At 41.3% G+C, this 22,746-nt stretch overlaps 1 protein-coding gene across 1 annotated transcript in view; it reads right to left on the reverse strand.

The window, feature by feature from the left end:
• The window catches only part of SLC17A8 (solute carrier family 17 member 8), a 48,088-nt gene that overhangs the window by 19,347 nt on the left and 5,995 nt on the right, over positions 1–22,746 (reverse strand). The window contains exons 2-5 of the mRNA XM_032346640.1: positions 12,485–12,737; positions 4,989–5,107; positions 2,882–2,996; positions 1,474–1,561 (exon numbers count right to left, since the gene is read on the reverse strand). Of these exons, the coding sequence (XP_032202531.1) occupies positions 1,474–1,561; positions 2,882–2,996; positions 4,989–5,107; positions 12,485–12,737 (575 nt within the window). The remainder of the gene's footprint in view (positions 1–1,473; positions 1,562–2,881; positions 2,997–4,988; positions 5,108–12,484; positions 12,738–22,746) is intronic.

Genomic DNA, 22,746 nt, shown 5'->3' on the forward strand with positions numbered 1-22,746 from the left:
CTATATAATAATAATAATCTATATTATAATAACAATTATTATTATTATTATTCAAGGAGGTAAAGAAAAAGAGCAAGGGAAAAATAAATGAAAATATTCACAAAAATTAAGAAGAAGCTTTATTTCTCCCTTTCCCTAAGAAATACAGGTTGGTTTTTCCTAGTAAAGACACACTAGCTTGAACAACTAGGCAGAGCTAAATTCTGATTCTAATTTTACCCAATCCCCATTGTGACTTTCATGGCCTGAGGCACTTTTATCTTCCTGAACCCCTTCCCCATAAAAAAAAATATTGGAAAATACATTTAACAACTATGCTGATGGTATCAGCATCCACTGTCTTGTTAAGTTATTGATTGGTATCCAGGAGACCCTTCAAACACTGATTATTCCAGAGACCCATAGAGGGCCAGTCCCAGAAACATGACTTGGAATAAGACAACATTAACAAGGTGAAGATTGGTGACCCAGTAATTTACAGTCACTTCATTACTTAAGGATCACTATTGTGCTTTCAGGTAAGATGGATGGCCTTCATTTTCATCTGGAATGTAATGGTTAAAATTAATTAAAAGATCTCTATGATGGTATATACATAGTGTGTAGTGAGGAAAGTTCTGAATTAAGAAATAGGTGGTTTAGTGGTGCCTGGGAGGCTCAGTAGGTTAAGTGTCTGCCTTCGGCTCAGGTCATGATCCCAGAATCCTGAGATCAAGCCCTGCATGGGGCTCCCTGTTCAGCAGGGAGTTTCCCTCTCCCTCTGCCCCTGCTCTCTCTAATAGACAAAGAAAATTTAAAAAATAAAAAAGAATCAGGTAGTCTAGCTCCTGTTCCATGTCCAGTGTGACCTTGGACCTTGACTTCCACTCAATAAAACGAAACTTCAGACTTTAGTTTCACCTCCTCTGTCTGTAAAAAGAAGAGGAGCAAAAGGCTTAATGATTCTCTCTTTTCTGCTTTTGACCTCAGCAAATATCATTTGTTGGCTAATTCAACAACCACTTCCAACCCCTTCTTTCTGACCTTTCTCTAGTAATGGTGCTGGCAAGGACAGCACTTGGTTTCTTAGCTGCTTCTGCAGTTGTTAAAGAATCTGACACAATTAGGGCCAAGGAAATATGTGGAAGCCTCATAAGGGGCTTCTGGAAAGCATATGCTTTGCTGATAAAAGGAACAGACTTGGCTAGGACAACCATTTCCACTTCCTCCTGCCTGGAATATGGGCTTGATGCCTGGAGCTGTAACAACCCTCTTGTGAACCAGAGGAACAAGTGGGAGAGTAAAGAGCTATCACTTCAAGGACAGCGGAATAGAAAATCAGAGCATGGTCAGGCCCTGACGGATGACTGTGCAGTGAAACCAGCACCAGCAATCACTCACCTTTGGACTTCTGTTATGCAAAAAAAAATAAATCCTACATAGTAGGGTCTTCACTTAAAGACAAAGTAAAACTTAAGATTCTAATACACTTACCACAAAAAGAGGTTGTGGCCAGTCGGCTTCTCTCCAAAGGTGGTGCCCACTTACTCCACATCCCATGGCATGCTGGGTAGGTCACACCCTGGCAAAACAGTTGAACATAGATTATTGATTTGACTCCAGTTTCTGCTTGTGTTTGAAACATGGACCCTGCTTCTTTAAGAGAGGCTACAAGATAAAACCTAAATCATGAATACCAAGTAGCTTATGTCAGCTATTTTAACTCACAGCACAGATGCTTCAATTTGAATATCAGTTCCAATGTAAGGATGGTGGGGAATGGGAAAGGAATCTCTATAGTTCATATTATTATAGAATATTGGTGTAGAAAGAGATTTCTGCAATCAGCTGGTCCATCCCCTCAAGATACAGAACCTGAGGCCAAGAGACATGAAGTGACTACATTCTAGTCTTCATGGCTGTTAATAGCAAGTTCTTTCCACCCATCAGTTACTTTTCAAAGTCTGGTATATGTCCCTCTAGTGGAACTAGAGTTGGATTTGAGTTGCTACAACAAATGACATTTTTTTTTCCATTACTGGCGCATTTATATTCTAATAGGCTTTAAGAAACAATGTAACTGATGCATGAAACCGATGATTTCAAAGATATTGTTGCTTGTGATAAGATTCTTGTGTGTGTGTGTGTGTGTGTGTGTGTGTGAGTGTGTGTGTTTTAATGAATTGATCTAGGGAAAAACTGTAGGTAAATAATAGTACAAATTGTACATGGCTATGACAGAAGTGAAGGAGGTTAGAGGTGAATGACTGAGCTTGGGAAACGCTGCTCTACATCAGGGCTCAGGAAACTATGGCCTGATTTAGCTCACCATCTGTTTTTGTACTACTCTTGAGGAAGTACTGGTTTTTACATTTTTTTTTCTAGACTCACATTTTTATTTTCTTACTAATTTTTTTAATTCCAGTGTAGTTAATATACAGTGTTATAATAGGTTAGGTGTACAATATAATGATTCAACAGGTCCCTGAGTTAAATCTCTGTGTAACACTACATCCTGGAAATTTACAGATTTATTAATAAATCCATTTAAATTGTTCTAGTGTAAAGGGCCACTGCTATGTGAACTATCATATTTTGACTTCAGTTTCATCATTCATTAAATGACAGGGGTTGGATTAGATTGCCTCTAAGATCATTTCTGCCTCCTCATGTGAAATTCTGCACTCTATGAAATGGTCCTTTATTGTGTATACATTTGTAATCACACAGGCATTCTAATTAAAGCATTCGTGACAGTAGTTAAAACTGAAGAGTGGAAATAGCAGGACAAGGTGGAAGACCAGAAAACTCAGTAAAACAGTTTTTCTTTAGAAGCTGAATTATCTAAAGGACCATACTTTATCTAGCAGTAGCAAAAACCATTAAGGAAAGAATCTCCTACCTCCACTAGACCTTGCAAGATTCTGACACACATGACACAGCCGTAATGCACTCTGGCCGCCGAAGGGATGAACATGTTCAAGGTTGATGTTAAGAAGATGGCGGCTCCAAAGACCCTGAGGGACCAAAACACTGTGTTAGGGGGCAGGCACACTTGTGGATATGGCGCTTCAGTCAGACATCAGGAATGAGCCTCACCATTCATGGAAAGTCACCATGGAAATTAATAAAAAGAGAAATAGATATTGTGTTAGGATCTGGTGTATCCCAAGCTAGACTGTTGGGCAGCTATGAATCCTGAGCTCATCCCTGGACCCATTATAGGCAGGTTGTTGGTAATATGGGAATATCCTTCCCAAATGAAGTACTGAAGCTAGAGATTGACCAACATGAGGTGAGCTTGCTGGAGATGCACCATTCTGCTTACTTCTACCCAACAGACTCGTTCTATTACCACATGACATTGACACATTTGGATTGTGTCTCCTGCCTCACAATTATGCTGTCACTTTACCAAAAGGCCATACTATCGGAAAGCAGCCTATGTCCTGGGACAAGCCACGCACAAAATGGGCTGTGTACCTGTCTGAGCCCCCAGCCTGCTGCCCAGTTCCCCATGCCTTCTCCCTGCCTGGACCAGAGTGTCCTGGGAAAAGAGAATAGGCAGCCTTTTCTTCTTTTCTCACACATTAATGATGCTTCAGCCCTTTTAATATGTTAGAAATATGCATGATTTCCTTTTATGGCAGAAGTATAAGCAGTAATCCCTGAGATCATATGAGCCAGTATTTTATCACTTTTTGAAAAGAATACAAAAGATAAGTGATACTGAAGGCTGCAAATTAGGCCAGAATGTAAGTAAACAAAGTCCTGCTTGTACATATTTAGATCTCATGGTATTGACTTTTTTTTTTAAAGATTTTATTTATTTATTTGACAGACAGAGATCACAAGTACGCGGAGAGGCAGGCAGAGAGAGAGGAAGAAGCAGGCTCCCTGCTGAGCAGAGAGCCCGATGCAGGGCTCGATCCCAGGACCCTGGGATCATGACCTGAGCCAAAGGCAGAGTCTTAACCCACTGAGCCACCCAGGCGCCCCTTGACTTTCTTTTTTACCTTAACCCATAAAACAAAATATATTTTATATTGCAACTCAAAACATAACCATACTCACAAATGTAACCAAAACAAATTTCAAGAACCAATACTTAAGGGTGCAATGAATTAAGATATTTTCTATTCTATTTTATTCTATTTGGGTTTCCTCTTTTCTATTTTTCTGTCCTTTTTTGGAAAATGCTCATTGGTAAATCACATGTTGACTTCATTACCATCTAATGAGTTATCTTTTAGAGTTTGAGAAACTGCTTTATAAAATGTATGGTTCATGAAATCCATACATGTACTGTGACACAGGACATACAATTGGAAGGAAACTTGAGACATTTAGTAGACCCCTGTGCAGCTACATATACACCCTATGTATCCTCCAAAAGGCCATCTTCTTTGGCTTGAATGCCTGTAGTGACAGAGAACTCTACTGCTCCTTGAGGCAGCTCATTCTGTCTTGGGTAGTTTTAATTGCTTAAACACCTACGATAGAATTTCAAGGTCATTAAAGACATCTTGCAACCTAGAGGCAAAGCCCCTACTACTCACATGACAAAATCTATATGGTACTGAACTATTTTAATATAGTACATAGGATCACAGAATGTCACTTGTCAAAGGAAACTCAAACACAATATAAACCATACTTTATTTCACAGATGAGCAAAAAGACCCAGAAAAGAAAAAAAAAAAAAAGTGACTCTAGAGGTTACCAAGTTGAGTTATTTAGTGTCCAGGAACATTTCTTCTGATTCAGAGTCAACTTCTCTTTTTACTACATAATCACTAAAAGAGTTGCAAGATAAGTTAGACAAAAAAGTAAATAACAAGAGCCGCTTAAGAACGGAATCACATCAATATCTGTGAATCACATCTATTGGAATGCCTCCTGTCTTTCCTGCTGCATCTCTAAATTGAGAGCAAACTATGCAGATTTTATAAAAACACAAAATCATGTTATGGTGTGTACCTCATTCGTGTTATTTCAGTTTGCCTTACCTGTTAGCAGCAAACTTATTTGAAATGAAACCACCTGGAATTTGTGTCACAATATAACCCCAGAAGAAAGATCCATGGATAAGGCCCACTGTCTCTGGATCCCAGTTAAATTGTGCTGTCTGAAATGAGAAATCAGATAACGGTTGTGTTTGTAAGAAAACACTTGACAACCATTTTTCACCAATGATCCTACATAACAACCCCACCAGGTCCTTCTTTCCTTCCTTTATTCAACAAATATTTGTGGGGGCACCTGGGTGGCTCAGTGGGTTAAGCCTCTGCCTTCAGCCCCGGTCACGGTCTCAGGGTCCTAGGATTAAGCCCTACATCGGGCTCTCTGCTCAATGGGAATCCTGCTTCTCCCTCTCTCTCTCTGCTTGCCTCTCTGCCTACTTTTGATCTCTCTCTCCCTCTCTCTCTCTCTGTCAAATAAATAAACAAAATCTTAAAAAAAAAAAAATTGTGGAGGGCTCTTGTATGCTTGGGTTATAGCAACAAATACAACAAAGTCCCTGCTGTCATTGAGCTTGTCTTCTAGTGAGAGCAAGGAGAGATTATGTTCAAACTTAAATACATATATATATATATATATATATATATATATATATATGTATGTGTGTGTGTGTGTGTGTGTGTGTGTGTGTATACACACACACACTTAATAATGACACAACCCTTAAGCCATTGAAAATGTGATTCTCCAGGGCTAGGTCCCCTTTCCTCTCTTTCTTCCGAAAGTTAACTCTTTTTTTTCAGACTCTTCGCAAATGTTCCTTCCTCTGAGGAAGCTCCCCAACTCCCTTTTGAAGTGGTCCTGCACTTGTCCCACAGACCTCTGTCCTTACAGCCATGGCCCCTGCTGGGTGCTGTTCTCGAACTAGCTATTCACATGTCCATTTCTTACACTGGTGGCTAGCAACTCTAAGGGAACAGCCATGTCCCTTTGGCTTTATAACCTGAGTACCTAAAATAAATTTCTGGAACATAGAAGGTGCAAGTAAATATTTGCCAAATGAAGAAATACATGAATGGCTTTGTAAAGGATTGGGGGCGCCTGGCTGGCTCGGTCCCAAGAACATGCTCCTCTTGATCTCAGGGTTGTAAGCTCAAGCCCCACATTGGGTGTAGAGATTCTGCTTGAACACCTTTAGTACCAGAGAATTCAACTGCTCCTTGAGGTGGCTTGGTCTGTCTTGAATACTTATTGCTCAAATATCTACTACAGAATTTCAAGGGCATTAAAGACATCTTGCAATCTAGAGGTAAGCCCCTACTACTCACATGGAAAAACCTGTATGGTACTGGACTATATTAACATAGTCCATTAAAAATAAGTCTATATGACATAGTCCATTAAAAATAAAATCTTTTTAAAAAAGCAATCGAGACTATGGACTCTGAAAAACAATCTGAGGGGTTTGAAGTGGCGGGGGGATGGGAGGTCGGGGTACCAAGTGGTGGGTATTATAGAGGGCATGGATTGCATGGAGCACTGGGTATGGTGAAAAAATAATGATACTGTTATACTGAAAATAAATAAAGTTTTTTAAAAATTTTAAAAAAAAAAGCAATCATATCAAAATGGAAGGTGTTCCTGTTATGGAGGAAAGGTTCTTAATTATCAACATATTATGCCTTATCAACTTCTGTCAGTTTATTTTCCCATCACAAGCTGTTATGTATTTATTTGCTCATTTATTCAACATTCACCTAGTGCCTCCTGTGTGCCAGGTCAGGTGCTAGACAGTGCAAATACTAACTCAAACAAGAATTGCCTTCATGTTCTAGGAGATCACAGTCCATGTAACACCGGCCTGTCCTCTATACCGTATTTCCCATTTTACCAATTAGGAAATTGAAGTTTAAGTGTAAAATGAAACTGGGGTTCCTGGCTGGCTCATTTGGCTGAGCAGCTGCCTCTGGCTCAGGGTGCGATCAGAGTATTCTGGGATAGAGCCCTGCATCAGGCTCGCTGCTCAGGGGGGAACTTGCTTCTCCCTCTCCAGCTTCCCCTGCCTGTGCTCTCTCTCTCTCTCTGTGTCAAGTAAATAAATAAAATCTTAAAAAGAAAAAAAAAGTAAAATGAAACTGGGGTGCCTGGCTGGCTCAGTTGGTAGAGCATGTGACCCTTGATCTCAGGGACATGAGTTCAAGTCCCATGTTAGGTAGATATTACTCAAAAAAAAAAAAAAAAAAGAAAAGAAAAAGAAAAAGAAAATGAGAGAGAGTAAAATGAAACTAACAATCATTATTCAAATCAGCTCACCAAATTTTTACTTTCTGCTACTATGTGCCACACATTATACTAAGCCCTGGGGATACAACAGTGAACAGAACAAGAGTAATTGCTATCTTCACAAAGATGCCAGTAGGGACAGTAGCTAGTAAACAAATAAACAAGTACAGCCTGTGTTAGATGGTAATCAGGGATGAGGAGAAAAAATAAATCAGGGAGGGGGACAGGAAGTGCTGGATAGGAGTGAGGTAGAGCGCAATTTTAGATAGAGAGGGAAGGCTTCATTGAGGGGGTGATTTTTGAGTAAAGCTCTAAAGGAAAGAAGAGAGCAAATAATTATCTGAGACAACTTTCAAGGCAGAAAAATAGCAAATGCAAAGGCCCTGAGGTTAGAGAAACAGCAAGATGTTAGGATACCTGGGAGGTAATGAGTGCAGGACACAAGAATAAGAGTTAAAGTAAGAGAGGTTCAAATGATGAGAGACCCTTGAAATCACCAAAAGGATCTTGGCTTTTAATCAAAGAAAGATGGAAACCATTAGAAGCTTGGAGCAAAAGAGAGACATAATTTTATTAAGGCACTATTCATGTATTCCCTCCCTTAATTCTTCCAACACCTTGGCTCTCCTTTTGTAGATGAGGATAATAAGGCTTGGAGAGACTAACTGACTGGCCCAAAGTCATACAACTAGTTACAAGGAGAGCCAAGATCATGATCTCTTATCGGCTTGACCCAAAAAACTACATTCTTTGCACTGTTTGTAGAACTTGACTTTCTTACTAAGAAAGAGAGATTAGACATCTTTGCCTTGAGTCACAGAATGACCCAAGGAGCCAAAGATCCAAGGCAGAGGGATTCACTTCTTCCAAAGGCTAATTACCAATCAAAATGTCTCCTGCTCACACTTTCCTCTCTGAGGGACTGTGTTTCCAGGTATTCTCTGAAGGAGATCATACATGTCAAACAGCACTTGGGCCTGCTGAGAACTGACTTTCATCATCACTTGAGCCCCATTAGAAGCATAATGGCCACATGTATGTGTGTCTCTCTCTCCAATCTGAACCCAGAAATTGTACTTAGACAAGGCTGAACACCTGAACTGAAACTTTGAGTTTAGTTTTAGTTTCAAGGCCAAGTAAGTCAGTTCCTGAGCAAGACACTTCACTATGGAGGACGAACGTGAGAAGTGATGGAAAAGGAAAGAAAAGAGTCCATGGAGAGACTTGGACAGTGGAGCATACTCAGAGAGAAGCAGATGAGGCACTGTATGGAACAAGCAAGCTGGAGACCTTAGCTAAGGATTTCCTCATTCCCAGGAGGGCCAGCTCCACTCTGCCCTTCCTGGCAGAGCCTCTGTTTATGCCCTGGAAAGAATTAGGTAAAGATTTATTTTCTTCCCCTCATGGAGTACAGCCAGGATTTCAGTCCCACCACAGGCTGAGCTCCCCACTGTTCAGGGCACGGACTGCACAAATACACACATCAGACCTGCTTTCTGCCCTTCACTCTCATGAGATCCCATACAGCCCTAGCATAATTCCTTTTTTTTTTTTTTTAATAATTTCTTTCTTTTTTTTTAAGATTTTATTTATTTATTTATTTGTCAGAGAGAGAGAGAAGAGTGTGTGTGAGCACACAGCAGGCAGAGCGGCAGGCAGAGGCAGAGAGAAGCAGGCTCCCTGCCACGGTAGGAACCCGATGTGGGACTTGATCCTAGGACCCTGGGATCGTGACCTGAGCCCAAGGCAGTGGCTTGACCGACTGAGCCACCCAGGTGTCCCGTATAATTCCCTTTTTAACTTGACCTGCTTTCACTGCATTTCTATTCCTTGCAACCAGCAATCTCTGACCAGGACATAAGGACAACTTGTTCAAGGTCCCAGAGTTAATAAACAAAAGAAGTCAAGTGTGAAACCAGGTCTGGCCAATTCAAAAGCCCATGCTCTTAACTCTTCAGGACTCATGATTCATGGGAAGGAGTTTGGACTTTTCCTGAAGTTAAAAGAGATAATCACAAAGTTTCTCAAACATCAGTCACTTATTGCTTGCCATATGTCAGATGCTATTCTAAGTGATTCATGTGTTTTAAAATTCATAATTATTAAACTAAAAGTGAGTATTCACACATCAGCTAAAATTACCCTGTATACCACTAGTACAGTATAACCTAAATATTTGCAAGACGTACATACTCATACTGCTTACTTCTCTCCTCTTTTGAAAATGAGGACTTCAAAATATCTCAGTGAAAAATATGTAGTTCCTCACTCCCATAAAATGAAAAACCAGATAAACAAAAATACCAGTAAAATCTTTGTCATCAGGATGAACATATTCAGCTGACATGTAAGCTTTGTTCTATCTGAGTAAGAGAGAAATGACCAGCTATAAATTGAAGTTGTCCTAGAGCTTCCGAAATGCTCCCAAACTCCTATTTTTGAGACCAGAAGAAATTATGCAAAGCATATTTTAGCTCTCCATCGGTTTCTCTAAGACTCCAAAGGGAAAACTACAGAAACCAGAGAGCACACACTAGCATTGTTCCTTAGATTTATCAAAAATGTCTTTTCCATATGCCTCCAAGCAGACTCTGTGGACCTAGGCCTATCTTTCCAGGCAACAAACAAACACAAACCAGCATCTCATTTTGATCTGGGCCTCGGCAGACAAGTTTTAATTAGCTGGCCCTGCTCACAAAAGGCTGTGAGAATGCATGTGATACACATCTGAAATCTCACTAATATACATCACTCTTTATTTAAAAAATGCATGGCTTGCCCCATCATACCTCTCCTGCCCTCCCTCCAAACCAAAAAAATAAACAACTAGCATATCCTTTGAGAACAAATTCAGCTGCGGCATCAGAAAGAGGCTCGCAGACTCTCCATTGTTCTTTTCTCATCTGGCAGAAAAATCTCTTAGCTAAAAGAAAAGAAAAAAAGCCTGCACGGCCAACTAACGACTTCTTTTTAGTGGATAAGAATCAAACTTTCCCACACCAGCCCTTAGCAGGAACTGTTCCAGGTAATGCTAATAGCTGTGGCATGAAAGAGGGTGTTCGACAATAAAGTCCGGGAAATAATGCACACCACAGCCCCCTCTTGGAGACTCTCACACAGGACACAGTATTATAAAAGCTCCCATTTCGTATGACACCTTCTTCCTGGCACAGCCTATAGACAGTGACCAAACAGCAGTGGGGAAACTCTGACGTCAGTGTTTCTCCACATACGCGCAGGGACCAGAGACCTCCGTGCCTCTCTGCGAACTGGTGTACCTCCACACAAGTCATTCCCGGGCGTGTGTTCAATACAATGAGACATGTATGCACTGGGCATACGTTTGGGTTTTTTTTTTTTTTTTCCCCATAGCCTCAATACTTCTCTAGGTTTACTATATAAGAAACAAGCCAGATTTCATCTTTCCAGTGATTCATAAAAAACAATGCTTTTTTCTAATATAAATTCAATTAGCCATCGCTTCTCGGCCTTTTGGCTAAGATCAAGTGTAAATTCAATTAGCCAACATATAGTATGTCATTGGTTTTGGATGTAATATTCAATGATTCGTTAGTTGCATTTAACACCCAGTACTCATCACATCATGCACCCTCCTCAATGCTCTTAAGTCACATCAGAGCATGCTTGCTTGTGACTACAACTGCCTTTGAACTGGGCTTCCTGCTTCTACTCACTCCAATCCCAGTCCATTGGGAGACCCCTGGCTGGATACAGTGGGCCCTGCACAAAGCCCACCCATGACTCCCTACATGGCTTACCAGTTGTTACCTGGCCTAACCCCTATTTACCCTGGTGTCCCCCTGTCTCGATGCTTGCCATGCTCTGCTCTCCTACAGGGGTTCTCAGCCTTTAATCCAAAGACAGAAGGTTGCGGACCTGTGAACTTTGGTGGGAAAATTCGGCATTTTTATTTTCTCTAACTGGTAGCTGAAATTTAGCATTTCCTGTGATTATGAATGTAGGCAAAAAACCACAGTAGTAGTATCAGTCAGTACCTGTGACTCCATCACTAGTGGAAATTATAAATCTGTTCATATGACAGTTGTCACCACTATCTTAAACGATGGTTTATACTGCAAACTTCAAACTTACTGTAATTTTATTTTAATTTTTTAAAAGATTTTATTTATTTATTTATTGGGGGGGCAGAGAGGACAAGCAGGGGGAAGCGGCAGGCAAACGGAAAAGCAGGCTCCCCACTATGCAAGGACTGTGATGTAGGACTAGATCCCAGGACCCTGGGATCTTGACCTGAGCCGAAGGCAGATACGTAACTGACTGAGCCACCCAGGCACACCAAAGGTACAGTAATTTTAGACCCATTGTTAAATTTTGTCATCTGATGGGTTCGTAAAGAAGCCCATATGTTTCTATATCATTAACCTTATTTTTCAATAATTTGCTATATATATTTCAATATAATTAGTTTCATTTATAATCCCATGCATTTTATTTAAAGAATTTAAAACAGGGGCGCCTGGGTGGCTCAGTGGGTTAAGCCGCTGCCTTCGGCTCAGGTCATGATCTCAGGGTCCTGGGGTCGAGTCCCACATCGGGCTCTCTGCTTAGCAGGGAGCCTGCTTCCTCCTCTCTCTCTCTGCCTGCCTCTCTGCCTACTTGTGATCTCTCTCTGTCAAATAAATAAATAAAATCTTTAAAAAAAAAAAAAGCATTTAAAACATTATTTTGCAAAGGATTCATCAGTCTACAGCAGATTGCCAAACGGGTCCATGGCTCAGAAAAGTTGAACTCCTATCTCAGTTCCTAAACAACATCATTTTCTCTCTCTCTCCCTCTCTTTCCTCCTCTCTACCTCCCTCCCCTTCTCTCCTATAGTCTTTATCACAAGATGTTCCTTTCTCTTCAAGCGCTCTTCTTCCCACCTCAAGGAAACACCTTTTGTCTGTCAGTTCCTCCTTATCTTTCAGAACCAGCCATCACTTTCTGTGGGAATTCTTCCATGATATCCAAGTCTGGCCCAGCATCCTCCGATGTGACCCCAAGCATTCTGAACACCTCCAACCCAGCACTACCACTGTGAATCATGCTGACTTACTTGGACATCTCTATGGTGACAAGGGCCCAGCCCATGTTTCTCATCATTCTCTCTCCTCCACCTTGCACAGTGCCTGGCACATGGTAGCCATTCTACCTTTTTGTCACATCAATGCAAGAGGGGCAGTGTTTTTTTTCCTATAGCCAAGTATTTGCACAGCCCCCACCAAACACAGACACTGACCTGAACTTCTGGTTTTCCGTCGACATAGACAGTGCTGTTGTTGACCATTTCCACAATGGCTACTCCTAGATTGCACCGAATCCCAAAGGAAATGCAGAATCCCAGCCCGCTCATGATGGCAATGATGTAACGCTTGGGGAGGCCACAGCAGTGGCAGTTGCAGAGCGGGGGCGGCTGCCTGGAAGTCTGCACTGGCCTTCCTTCTTCATTCAACTCAGTGTTATCTTCTTCCTCATTGGTCCCATCAATTTTTCTATAGTGGAAGAAAAATGGTCAGAGAAGAAAAGCCAGGATTAGAGAAAAAAAGGAAGTATACTACGCAAAAAGAAAAGGTCTACCAAAGAAGAAAAAGGGAAACCCAAAGTAGGTTGCAGCCTGCCTTTTTGAAAGTTGTTATTGTCATGAAAATAAATAATAGTGACTAACATCACTGATCTTCTGGAGATAGTATTGTGCTTTTATAAGCATTAGGTCATTTAAAGCTCACAACTACTCCATGACATCGATGGTGTTATCTTGCTATTATACAGGTCAGGAAACTAGGTCTTGTATGAGGTGGGATGCAAATCCAAGTCCAAGTCTGTGTCCTCGACAATACACTTCACTGAATTTCCTGCTGGAAAAGGATTGACAGACTTCGTTCACATTGTATGACCTAGCTAACTATTACGCTTCTTGATTTTAGTGTCACCTAAAGCTTGCTAAAAAGATAGCAAGTAGAAAATCAATCCAATGGCAGATTATTTTCTTCCTCTTTATCTAAATCTTCATAAAATGTTAGGTAGAGGTAGGGAGGCACATTTTCTACCACAGCACATAGCCAGTGGGTTGTACATCCTTTCTTTCTAGGTGGTTCTTTCTAGGCTTTTTCACTGACTTCTACAGGTTCAGATTATGGTATGTCAATACAGTGAATTCACCCTTTTCTTTAAAAAATAAAAGGGTATTGGGCAAACTGAACGCTGTCAATGATCAAAAAAGCTATTTGCATCTTCTCACATATGGTAACCCTTCTGAGGATGTTGCTATGGCCCAACTAAGGTCCAAACTTTTATAAAAATGAGCAAAGCTTTTAAGTATTCATGAATATTGAATTCAATAATAAATAGCTAATACAATGATTAGCAGAATGGATTGAGATACAAATAATCTGCCCACCAATCCACAGAGAATATGATCTTGGTAGTTTTTAAGACTCAAGCAAAATCAGATTTAAAGTATTGTATAGAGAAATAAATATACTAGATTCAATTCAATTCATCAAATATTTATTGAGCGCATGTTGTCTGTCGGGCACTATGCCAAGGGTTGGGGAGCAATAAAGTATGTGACACGTTCTCTGCCCTCCTTCAGGTCTTAGCTGGTGAGGAAGAAAGTCAAGGAGCCATAATTACTGGATTATTCAGGTTTTGTTGAATTCAAAGCGAGAGCAATGATAAAGCCAGGGAAGGAGCTTTCAATTTTAACTGAGCTCAGAGTGTGAGCTTTAATAAATGGACGAGCACGCTGAAATAACCAGAAGAGAACTTCAGCAACTTTTCAACGTACCTAGCTACCCATCTGCATTTATGCTGATGCATTCTACATTTTCTTTGGTAATTGTCCATGCTGCTACCCAAAACCAATCTCTCTCCCTGGGCACCAGATTTCACCTCCTCTCACCTACTCAAGGATATTATTCCAGAAATTCCCACTCCCATAATTCATCAATTATTTTTGCCTCTCTGCTAGATCATTCCTATTATCTACAAATATGCTCTTACTTCTACCACATCGTTCTCCTCCAGCTATGCCCATTTTCATCTTCTTTTTTTAGAAAAACTGGAAGACTCTTTCTTCAGTTCCCCACCACCCATTCTTTCTTGGACCTATTCCAACCAGGTATCCCCCAGCCTGTCCACCAAAATTGCTCTTCTTAAGGTCATCAATGCCTTCCGTTGAGCCTTTTGCTCAATCCAATGGTCATCTTAGGTCCTCAAGTAATCAACTTATCAGCACTTAACACAATTGATCACCGTTTCTTCCTTTATTTTCTCTCAAGAAACCACACTCATGTGCTCTTCCTCTTAATTCTCTGACCACTCTTTCTGTTTTGTCTTCTAAACCAATTCCCTACTTCCCTGATCGTAAACACCAGGATGCCCAAGACTCAGCTCACAGATCTCTTTTCTTTTCTATCTACACTCTGGAAGTGATCTTATTCCATCTGTGGGCTTTAGATACAGATCCCAATTTTCATAAAGAGACTTATTTGACATCTCCTTGGACACACAATCAGCATCTCAAATTTAACATATCCAAACTGAGTTTCCCTTGAAAAAATAATTTCTAAGATCTTCCCATCCCCAGTAATGATCATTTTGTTCCTCTGGCTGCTCAGGTAAAAATCTTGAAGTCATCCTGGATGCTTGATTTCTTCTCCACTCTATACCCAAGCTAGGAGCCAGTGTGACTTAGTTTGAATGTTTACTCTTCCACTTACTTAGCTGTGTGACTTTGGCCTACTTAACCTATCTGGGCTTCTGTTTCTTCATCTGTAACCTAGGAATCATAAAGTAGTTTCTTCTTCATGGGGTTCTTCCCAGGATTATCATAAGTGGATTATTATATTTAGGCCACTTAGAACAGAACCTAACACACATGAAAACTCAATGTATATCAGCTACTTTTATTACATTAATTCCCACAATCATTTAATGAGTTCATTCTGTTAGACTGAGCATTGATGCCATGTATTGTCATTAAATTGATGTTCAAGAATCATTTGAATCACAGGACTATTTATAATGAGTTGTCCTGGTGATCTCCATGAATTTCTGGCATCAGAACGTATATAATTTGTATCCCATGGAAAACTGTTTGCTCTAATGTTGACACCCCATTACAATGGTACCAGTAGTATTAGCTAAAACAGGGATAATATGCAACAATTACACTAATATTGGTATAAAGCAAATTCAGTTCTTTCTCCCCATTTCATATAATGACCTCATTATGGTTAAAACAGCTCAGTGAGACTTAGGAAATGTAATACTTCCATTTGGTGCAAATATAACAGTAGTCCAGAAAGCAAGAGTGGATTGGCCAAGACCACAGAGCCAGAAGAGGATATAGGCAAGGTAGGAAGGCTTTCTCCTGGTTATCTGGTCTGCCGATTCCCTCTCACATGTGTTTCCTGGCTCACCAGGCTGTGTTCTATCTCTGTGAGCTTCCCTTGTCATCACCTTGTCATCTGCATTCTTGCCCTTGCCCCAGCCACCATGGACAACCCAGTAGAGGAAAATATTTAAGAGAATGGACTCTGGAATGCGAGAAGCTGAGTGCTATTTTTCCTGCGTGCTAGCTCTATGACCTTTGCCAAGGCACTCGACCACCTGAAGCCACAATATGCTGGTATTAGCTTTCCAGGGCTGTCATAATGAAGTACCACACACTGAGTGGCTCAAACAATGGAACTTTACTTTTTGACAGTTCAGGAGGCCAGAGTCCAAGATCAAGCTGTTGGCAGGATGGGTTCTTTCTGAGGCCTCTCTCTTTGACCTGTAAATGGCCAAAACCATGAAAGACTTTTAACTATAGGAAATAAACTGAGGATTGCTGGAGGGGAGGGCAGTGGAGAGATGGGGTAACAGGGTGATGGCCATTAAGGAGGGCATGTGATGTAATGAGCTCTGGGTGTTATATAAGGCAGACGAACCACTGAACTCTACCTCTGAAAATAATAATATGCTATATGTTAATTAATTGAATTTAAATAAAGAAAAAATTTTTAAAAGATGGCTGCCTTCACATTACCTTCCCTCTGCATATCTCTGTGTCCAGATTTCTTCTTTTTATAATAACACCAGTCATTTGGATTAGGACCCACCCTGAAGACCACATTTTAATTTAATTATCTTTCATTTGTTTATTTGATTAATTTCTATATTCTTTTATTTTTTTGTTTAAATCTCAGCATTCCTTTATTTTCTTTATTTAACTTTTAATTTTAATTCCACTATAGTTCACATATGGTGTTATATTAGTTTCAAGTATATAATATAGTGATTCAACAGCTCTGTACATCACCTAGTGCTCATCCATCGTAAGTGTACTCTTTAATCCCCATCACCTACTTCACCCATCCCCCTGCCCTCCTACCCTCTGGCAACCATCAATTTGTTCTCTGTAGTTAAGAGTCAGTCTCTTCCTAGTCTCTCTCTCCATGTCTTTTAATTACTTCTTTAAAGAACCTATCTCCAAATACAGTCATATTCTGAGGCACTGGGGGTTAGGACTTCAACATGTGAATATGGGGGGAACACAGTTCAGTATACAACAAACCCCATCTCTAAAATGGGCTATGATCATAGCTAATTCATACGATTGTTTTAATGAGTAAATGATAGGACGCACGTAAATTATTTAGTGCAGCGCCTGGTACATGAAAGAGCTTTTTATTGCTTAATGGTAAATACTACTATTATTGCTATTAATAAAATTGTTACAAGTCATAAACTCAGCCTCTCTCTATAATCATGCAGATGTTTGGATGAAGAGTAAGACAGACGAACATTTTCAGGCACCAGGGAGCCTTGAGGAGTTTAATTAAAGACAACCCCAGCTGCTATGCTCTGAATGCAGCCGAGTTTTGCTGGGAGGACTACCTTCCCTCAGGCTGCTCCCCCACCGAGCACTGAGCACAGCAGGCGTAGAGGGCAGGTCCTTTCCTGCAAGAGGCAAGGCCCTTCAGTGGCCCAGCTGGCTCCAGGGCTCCCCCTTGGCATTACAAAACTTCCTAGTACTGGGGTATAGTCTGAGACTCTTCCCAGAAAATCTTCCTTCCCTTTCTCCTTCACAGATAGCATCGCAGTCCAAATGTTCTCCCAGTCCTCCTCAGCTCTTTCCCCATTTTCCCTCAATAAATCTCTTATGCATCTGTCCCTGTCTTCTCAGAGGGCCTGGACCAACACAAGCACCTTCTGTGTGCATGTTGCCATCTGGGATACACTGAGAGTTTCCAGAAGGACACAATGGTATGGGGGGCAGAGAGAAAAGAAAGAGTAGTGTGATAAAGGGGAAGATAAAACTCCATGGAAGGAAATATGGGCTCCCCAAGTAGCAGGACCTATAGCTGCCTGATCTTGAGCCATCTCCAACAGCACTCCTCCAACATGGAGGTAGGATGTGGGAGCTGTGGAGAGGTGGCTTGGGTGCTGGGTCACAGTTTCCCTTGCCCCATGTGATAGCAGAGTCAGTAGACTTCAAGCCACCATGCGACCAGACACAAACACGGATCAACCACTAGAGGGACCCCCTGAGTTGTTTGTGTGATCCTTGCACCCCGTATCTGCAGCAGAAAGAGCCCACCCACATCAACCGGAAGTTCATTTCCACCAGGCTTGGTTCAGAGTCAGATTTGATTGGTTTTAAAAACAGTAAAATAGTGGAACATTTCTTGTATAACAAGCTCAGACAGGAAGGTTCTCAACCCCCTCCCCCTCTATGATGGGAAAAGTCAGGCTTCACGGCTATCAGTCAATCCAGGTCTGATAGCCAGCTCTGCCTCCTGTGTACTAGCTGTACCACTCTGGGCAAGGGAAGTCGGCCTTTCTGAATCTCGTATTTCCTCATCTGTAAAATGAAGGTGATATTTATCTCACAGAGCTGTTGTTGAAATTAAACAAGCCTAACCAACAAAGAGTAAAACATTACCACCACAAATGAGTAGACATTGATTCAGTGTTAAGGCTACACTATCCCAGATGTACCTAAGTATTTCACGCTTTCCTCAGTCGGACCATTTATCACATTGAGTTAGTTATTTGCTTTCATCAGCACAGTAGGTGTTGAGTAAGGGTCTGTGGATTTGAGAAAGTGAATGAGTGAATGAATGCCTCCCCAGAAGATGTAAGCATTTTGAAGACAGGAGCCATTTCTGACTCCTCTTTATTCCCAGGGCTCAGCATACGGCCTAGACATAATTAATCCCTATTCCGCTGAATGGCATGGGTGAGTCAATTCCATCAGTCTTCACTCCTGACTTGAAGCACTTACACACAGAAGTAAAGATCTGTCCACCCCTGCCCAGAAATGAAATTGTTTGTTGGTTTGTTTTTCTAAAGAGGGTTGAGGTCATAAGACAGAGAAAAGAGGCCTCTGTTCTTAACAAGTAGAGGGCTCTAATTACCCAAAAGAGCTGTTTATTAGGTGTTTTGGTGTTTGCCTGCACTTGGTCTGGAAGATCAGAGAATCTTCATTCTTGCCTACGCAACATCAGTCTTGTTTCTCCAAATGCAGAAAGCAGCAGTCTGTGGACTGCTGGTCCCTTACACTCTAGGAAAGTCCAAGCCCATTGTTCACAAACACAATTGTCCAGTAAACACGTCAGCACCAGGAGCCTAATTGCTTAAGATATGCTCACTAGCCTACAGGCCCTTAACAGAACTACTTACTTACAATTCAAATGCACCTGTAATTACAGCCCGGTTTGATTTGGTTTTGTAGGCAGTAAGGTCAACATTTGCAGCACAAAATGAACAGAACTTATGGATCCTTTTATGGCTTTTTAACATCCGTTCACTTGCTCACTTATGGTGAGTATTTGTTATGGACTGAATTGTGTCACCACTATCCCCACCCTAAATTCTTACTTCGAAGCCTGAACAGTCAGGACCTCAGAATGCATTGGGGCAAAAGGCCTTAAAGAGTAATTAAATGAGATTATATGAGTGGGCCCTAATGCAGTAAGACCAGCATCCTTACGGGAAGACACAGTGAGTAGGTGGCCTTGAGGAGAAAACCAAACTGTTGACCCCTTGATGCGGGACTTCAAGTTTCCAGAACTGTGAGAAAATAAACTTCTCCTAAATACCCAGTTTCTGGTACTTTATGATGGCAGCTCAAGAGACTAATAGAGTATTAGGGGATGGAAGGGTACTGACTACCTTCTACACCGGTACTGTGTGAGGTACATATTTAGATATACATCTATATACATAATCTCCCTTAATCCTCAGAACAATCTTGAGAGGTAGAATTTATCCCTCTCTCACAGCTTGGGAGACTCAGAACATGTCAAAAACTTGCCCAAGAGGCACCCAGCTGCAGTGGGTGAAGTGAAAACACAAGCCAGATTTGGTATCAAGCCCGTTCCTGCCAGTATACCCAGGACCGAACCAGAAAACACCTTATACAAATCAAGTGCTTCAACTAAGTAGACATTTTTAAAGGTTTTGGAGAAAGAATATTGAAGAAGGATTGAGGGAACATGCCCTATAGTCAGACAATCATGTGTCAAATGCTGAGTCCATTATTTATTAGCTGAGTGACCTTGAGGCAGAGACTTAACCTTTCTGAACCTTGGTTTCCTGGAAGGATAAGGGATTAATGTGAGCACTAGAGGAAATAAAGTTTATAAGGCACTTAGTGGCATTCCTACCGCTGGATCAATAATCAATAAATGGTAACTTTTTTAAAAGGGAGGAGGTACTTAAAATCTGACTCCCAGAGCTAGTTTGGGATTTGCTTTAGGATCTCATCCATGCGGCTCTCAGGACTTCAAATTCTAAAAGATCTTAATAAAATTCAACTCCTACGCAGTCAATACTGTTCATACTACTTGTTTTTTGTAATTTTTAAAATTAGTATTTCCCTCTTCCAGTATACCATAATAAGTTCAAAGTCAGGAACCAAGTATCCCTAGCACCTGGCACAGTCACACTGATTTTGATGTGTTAACCTGTTTTTATTTCCCCCCGGTAATTTCATCCTTTCCTGTCCCCTCATTCAAGCAGAGAGTCAGAGCTTATTACCTAATCAGGAAATGGTAAGATGGACAATTAAAAAAAAAAAAAAAAAAGACGTGGTCTCTGTGGCTTCTTATTCCAAAAGCCAGGCTTACAGACGACAGCTCAAAGGCCAGTCTAGCCCATAGACATGTTTTGTTTGATGGTTTAGATTGTGTGTGTGTGTGTGTGTGTGTGTGTGTGTGTGTGTGTGTGTGTATGTGTGTGGTTTTTCAGAATTTGGATTAATTTCTAGAGTTTAAAAATCAGGAGAGTACTCCCCAAAACAAAAAGGTATTTTATCCCTGATATCTGTAAATATGACTTTACTTAGAAATAGGGTCTTTGGATGCCTGACTCGGTTGGTTAAGCAGCTGCCTTCGGTTCAGGTCATGATCCCATCATCGCGAGATCGAGTCCCGCATCGGGCTCCTTGCTGGGCAGGGAGCCTGCTTCTCCCTCTGACTCTGCCTGCCACTCTGTCTGCCTGTGCTCGCTCGCTCGCTCTCTCTTTCTCTCTTTCTCTGACAAATAAATCTTCAAAAAAAAAAAAAAAGAAATAGGGTCTTTGCAGACATAATCAAGTGAAGATGAAGTCATATTGGATTGGGATGGGTCCTTATCTGATGACTGGTGTCCCTGTAAAAAGAGGGAAATCTGAACATAGACTCAGAAACTCAGGGCAGAAGGCCAGATGACAGCATAGGCAAAGACTGGAGTGACGTGCTTGTCTACAAGCCAAGGAATGCCTAGGGTTGCCCGTACCACGAGAAGTGAGGAAGAGGCAAAGATAACCCCACTTCAGAGGCTTCACAGAGAGCATGGTCTTGCTGACACCTTGATTTTAGACTTCTGGCTTCCAGCACAGTGAGAGAAAAAATAAATTAAAGCCATTCAGGTTGTTTGTTATACAGCCTTAGGAAAAATGGATGCAAGGAGCCCATGACACAGGATTTAACATTCTGGCAAAGGCCAAAAGAAATAATTCCAACAAGCTACCAGCATGGTTCTCAGAAGTTTAGACAAAGTAGAGATGCCGAGAGGAGACAGACAACTTCTCTTTAAAAAAAAAAAAAAGAAGAAGAAGAAGAATTGTGTACTGATTTCTAGTTATTGTTGCACTGTGGGAAGAGATTAGTCACTATGATGGTCTTTTGAAAAAAAACTCAAGAGTTTCTTATGGGTCAGAAATTGAGCAGAGACCATCTCTATGAAGTGGATTTGACTATCCGTGACATCTGCCTTTCAACTTGACCATGAGCGACTTCCCCCTTTGAGTAAGAACCTAGAGATGGGGACCTGGAGAAAGTCAGGTCATGGCTTAAGCGTGCCCGACATCATTCCCCTTGCCATCCACATTCATTCCAAAGACAGAATAACCAAGGCTACAAGAATATCCATTTTGGGTTCAGGGGCTCACTTTCTCTCCCTTCTTTCCTTGGCCAATAAACCTAAATTACAGGCCTATTTCGTGTTTTAATGCCTGTTACAATGACTACTAAATTTGATTGGACCATATAGATGAATTAGTGAGGATTAAATTGGTTTTCCTCTATCCTTTAGCTAAAATTCTGATGTCTACTATTTGCAATATAAAAATTCAAGACATATTTTTTTTAAGATTTTATTTATTTATTTATTTGACACAGAGAGATCACGAGTAGGCAGAGAGGCAGGCAGAGAGAGAGAGAGGAGGAAGCAGGCTCCCTGCTGAGCAGAAAGCCCGAGGCAGGACTCGATCCCAGGACTCTGAGATCATGACCTGAGCCAAAGGCAGCGGCTTAACCCACTGAGCCACCCGGGTGCCCCTCATGACATATTTTCAATGTTAATCATACTCTTCAATAAATAGGTCTCCCTTTAACTGTTTGTTTTGTTTTGATTATTTTAAGAGAGATGCTAGAATATTATGGCAGATTATAGAAAAAGATGTGTTGTATGGATTTAATAGATATGACAGAAAGTCCACACGCTAAATATATTCCTCAGGAAGCTTGAGGAATCGCACTCCTTTACCAAGGCAATGAGGAATGGGCCCCCAGCACCACTGAGCCTCTCAGCAGTGGCTGTCCAAGGCAGATCCTGACAGACCACAGGAGGTGCTATTTCGGAACTGGGCTCCCAGTGACCATCAGAACGCTAGAATTCTGAAGTAGCAGAGGCCAGTAGCAGCACTTCAAGATCAGAGACAAGGGCAAGCAAGGTCAGACTGGCATTTAAAGGATCTGATTCACAGGAACTGACAGACATGAGGATGCATGTAGGGCACGGCCATAGAGTGTGAGATCTTTGGGTTGCTCACGAACACACACCACAGAGCTTCCACTTGGAGGGAGGCACTAAGCTAAATGGATGGCTGGCTTGGCTGGTGGATGTTAGCCAGCTCCTCCTCTCAGCCACCCAGCCCCGCAGCAGTGGCATGTGGGATAGCCATGGTCGCAGAGATGGAAGGTATGTCTGGGATCTCACTCACCAAGACTGGTGCTACCACTGGAG

The sequence above is a fragment of the Mustela erminea genome, chromosome 6 (assembly GCF_009829155.1).
Source record: "Mustela erminea isolate mMusErm1 chromosome 6, mMusErm1.Pri, whole genome shotgun sequence".
In the NCBI taxonomy this organism is placed as follows: domain Eukaryota; kingdom Metazoa; phylum Chordata; class Mammalia; order Carnivora; family Mustelidae; genus Mustela; species Mustela erminea.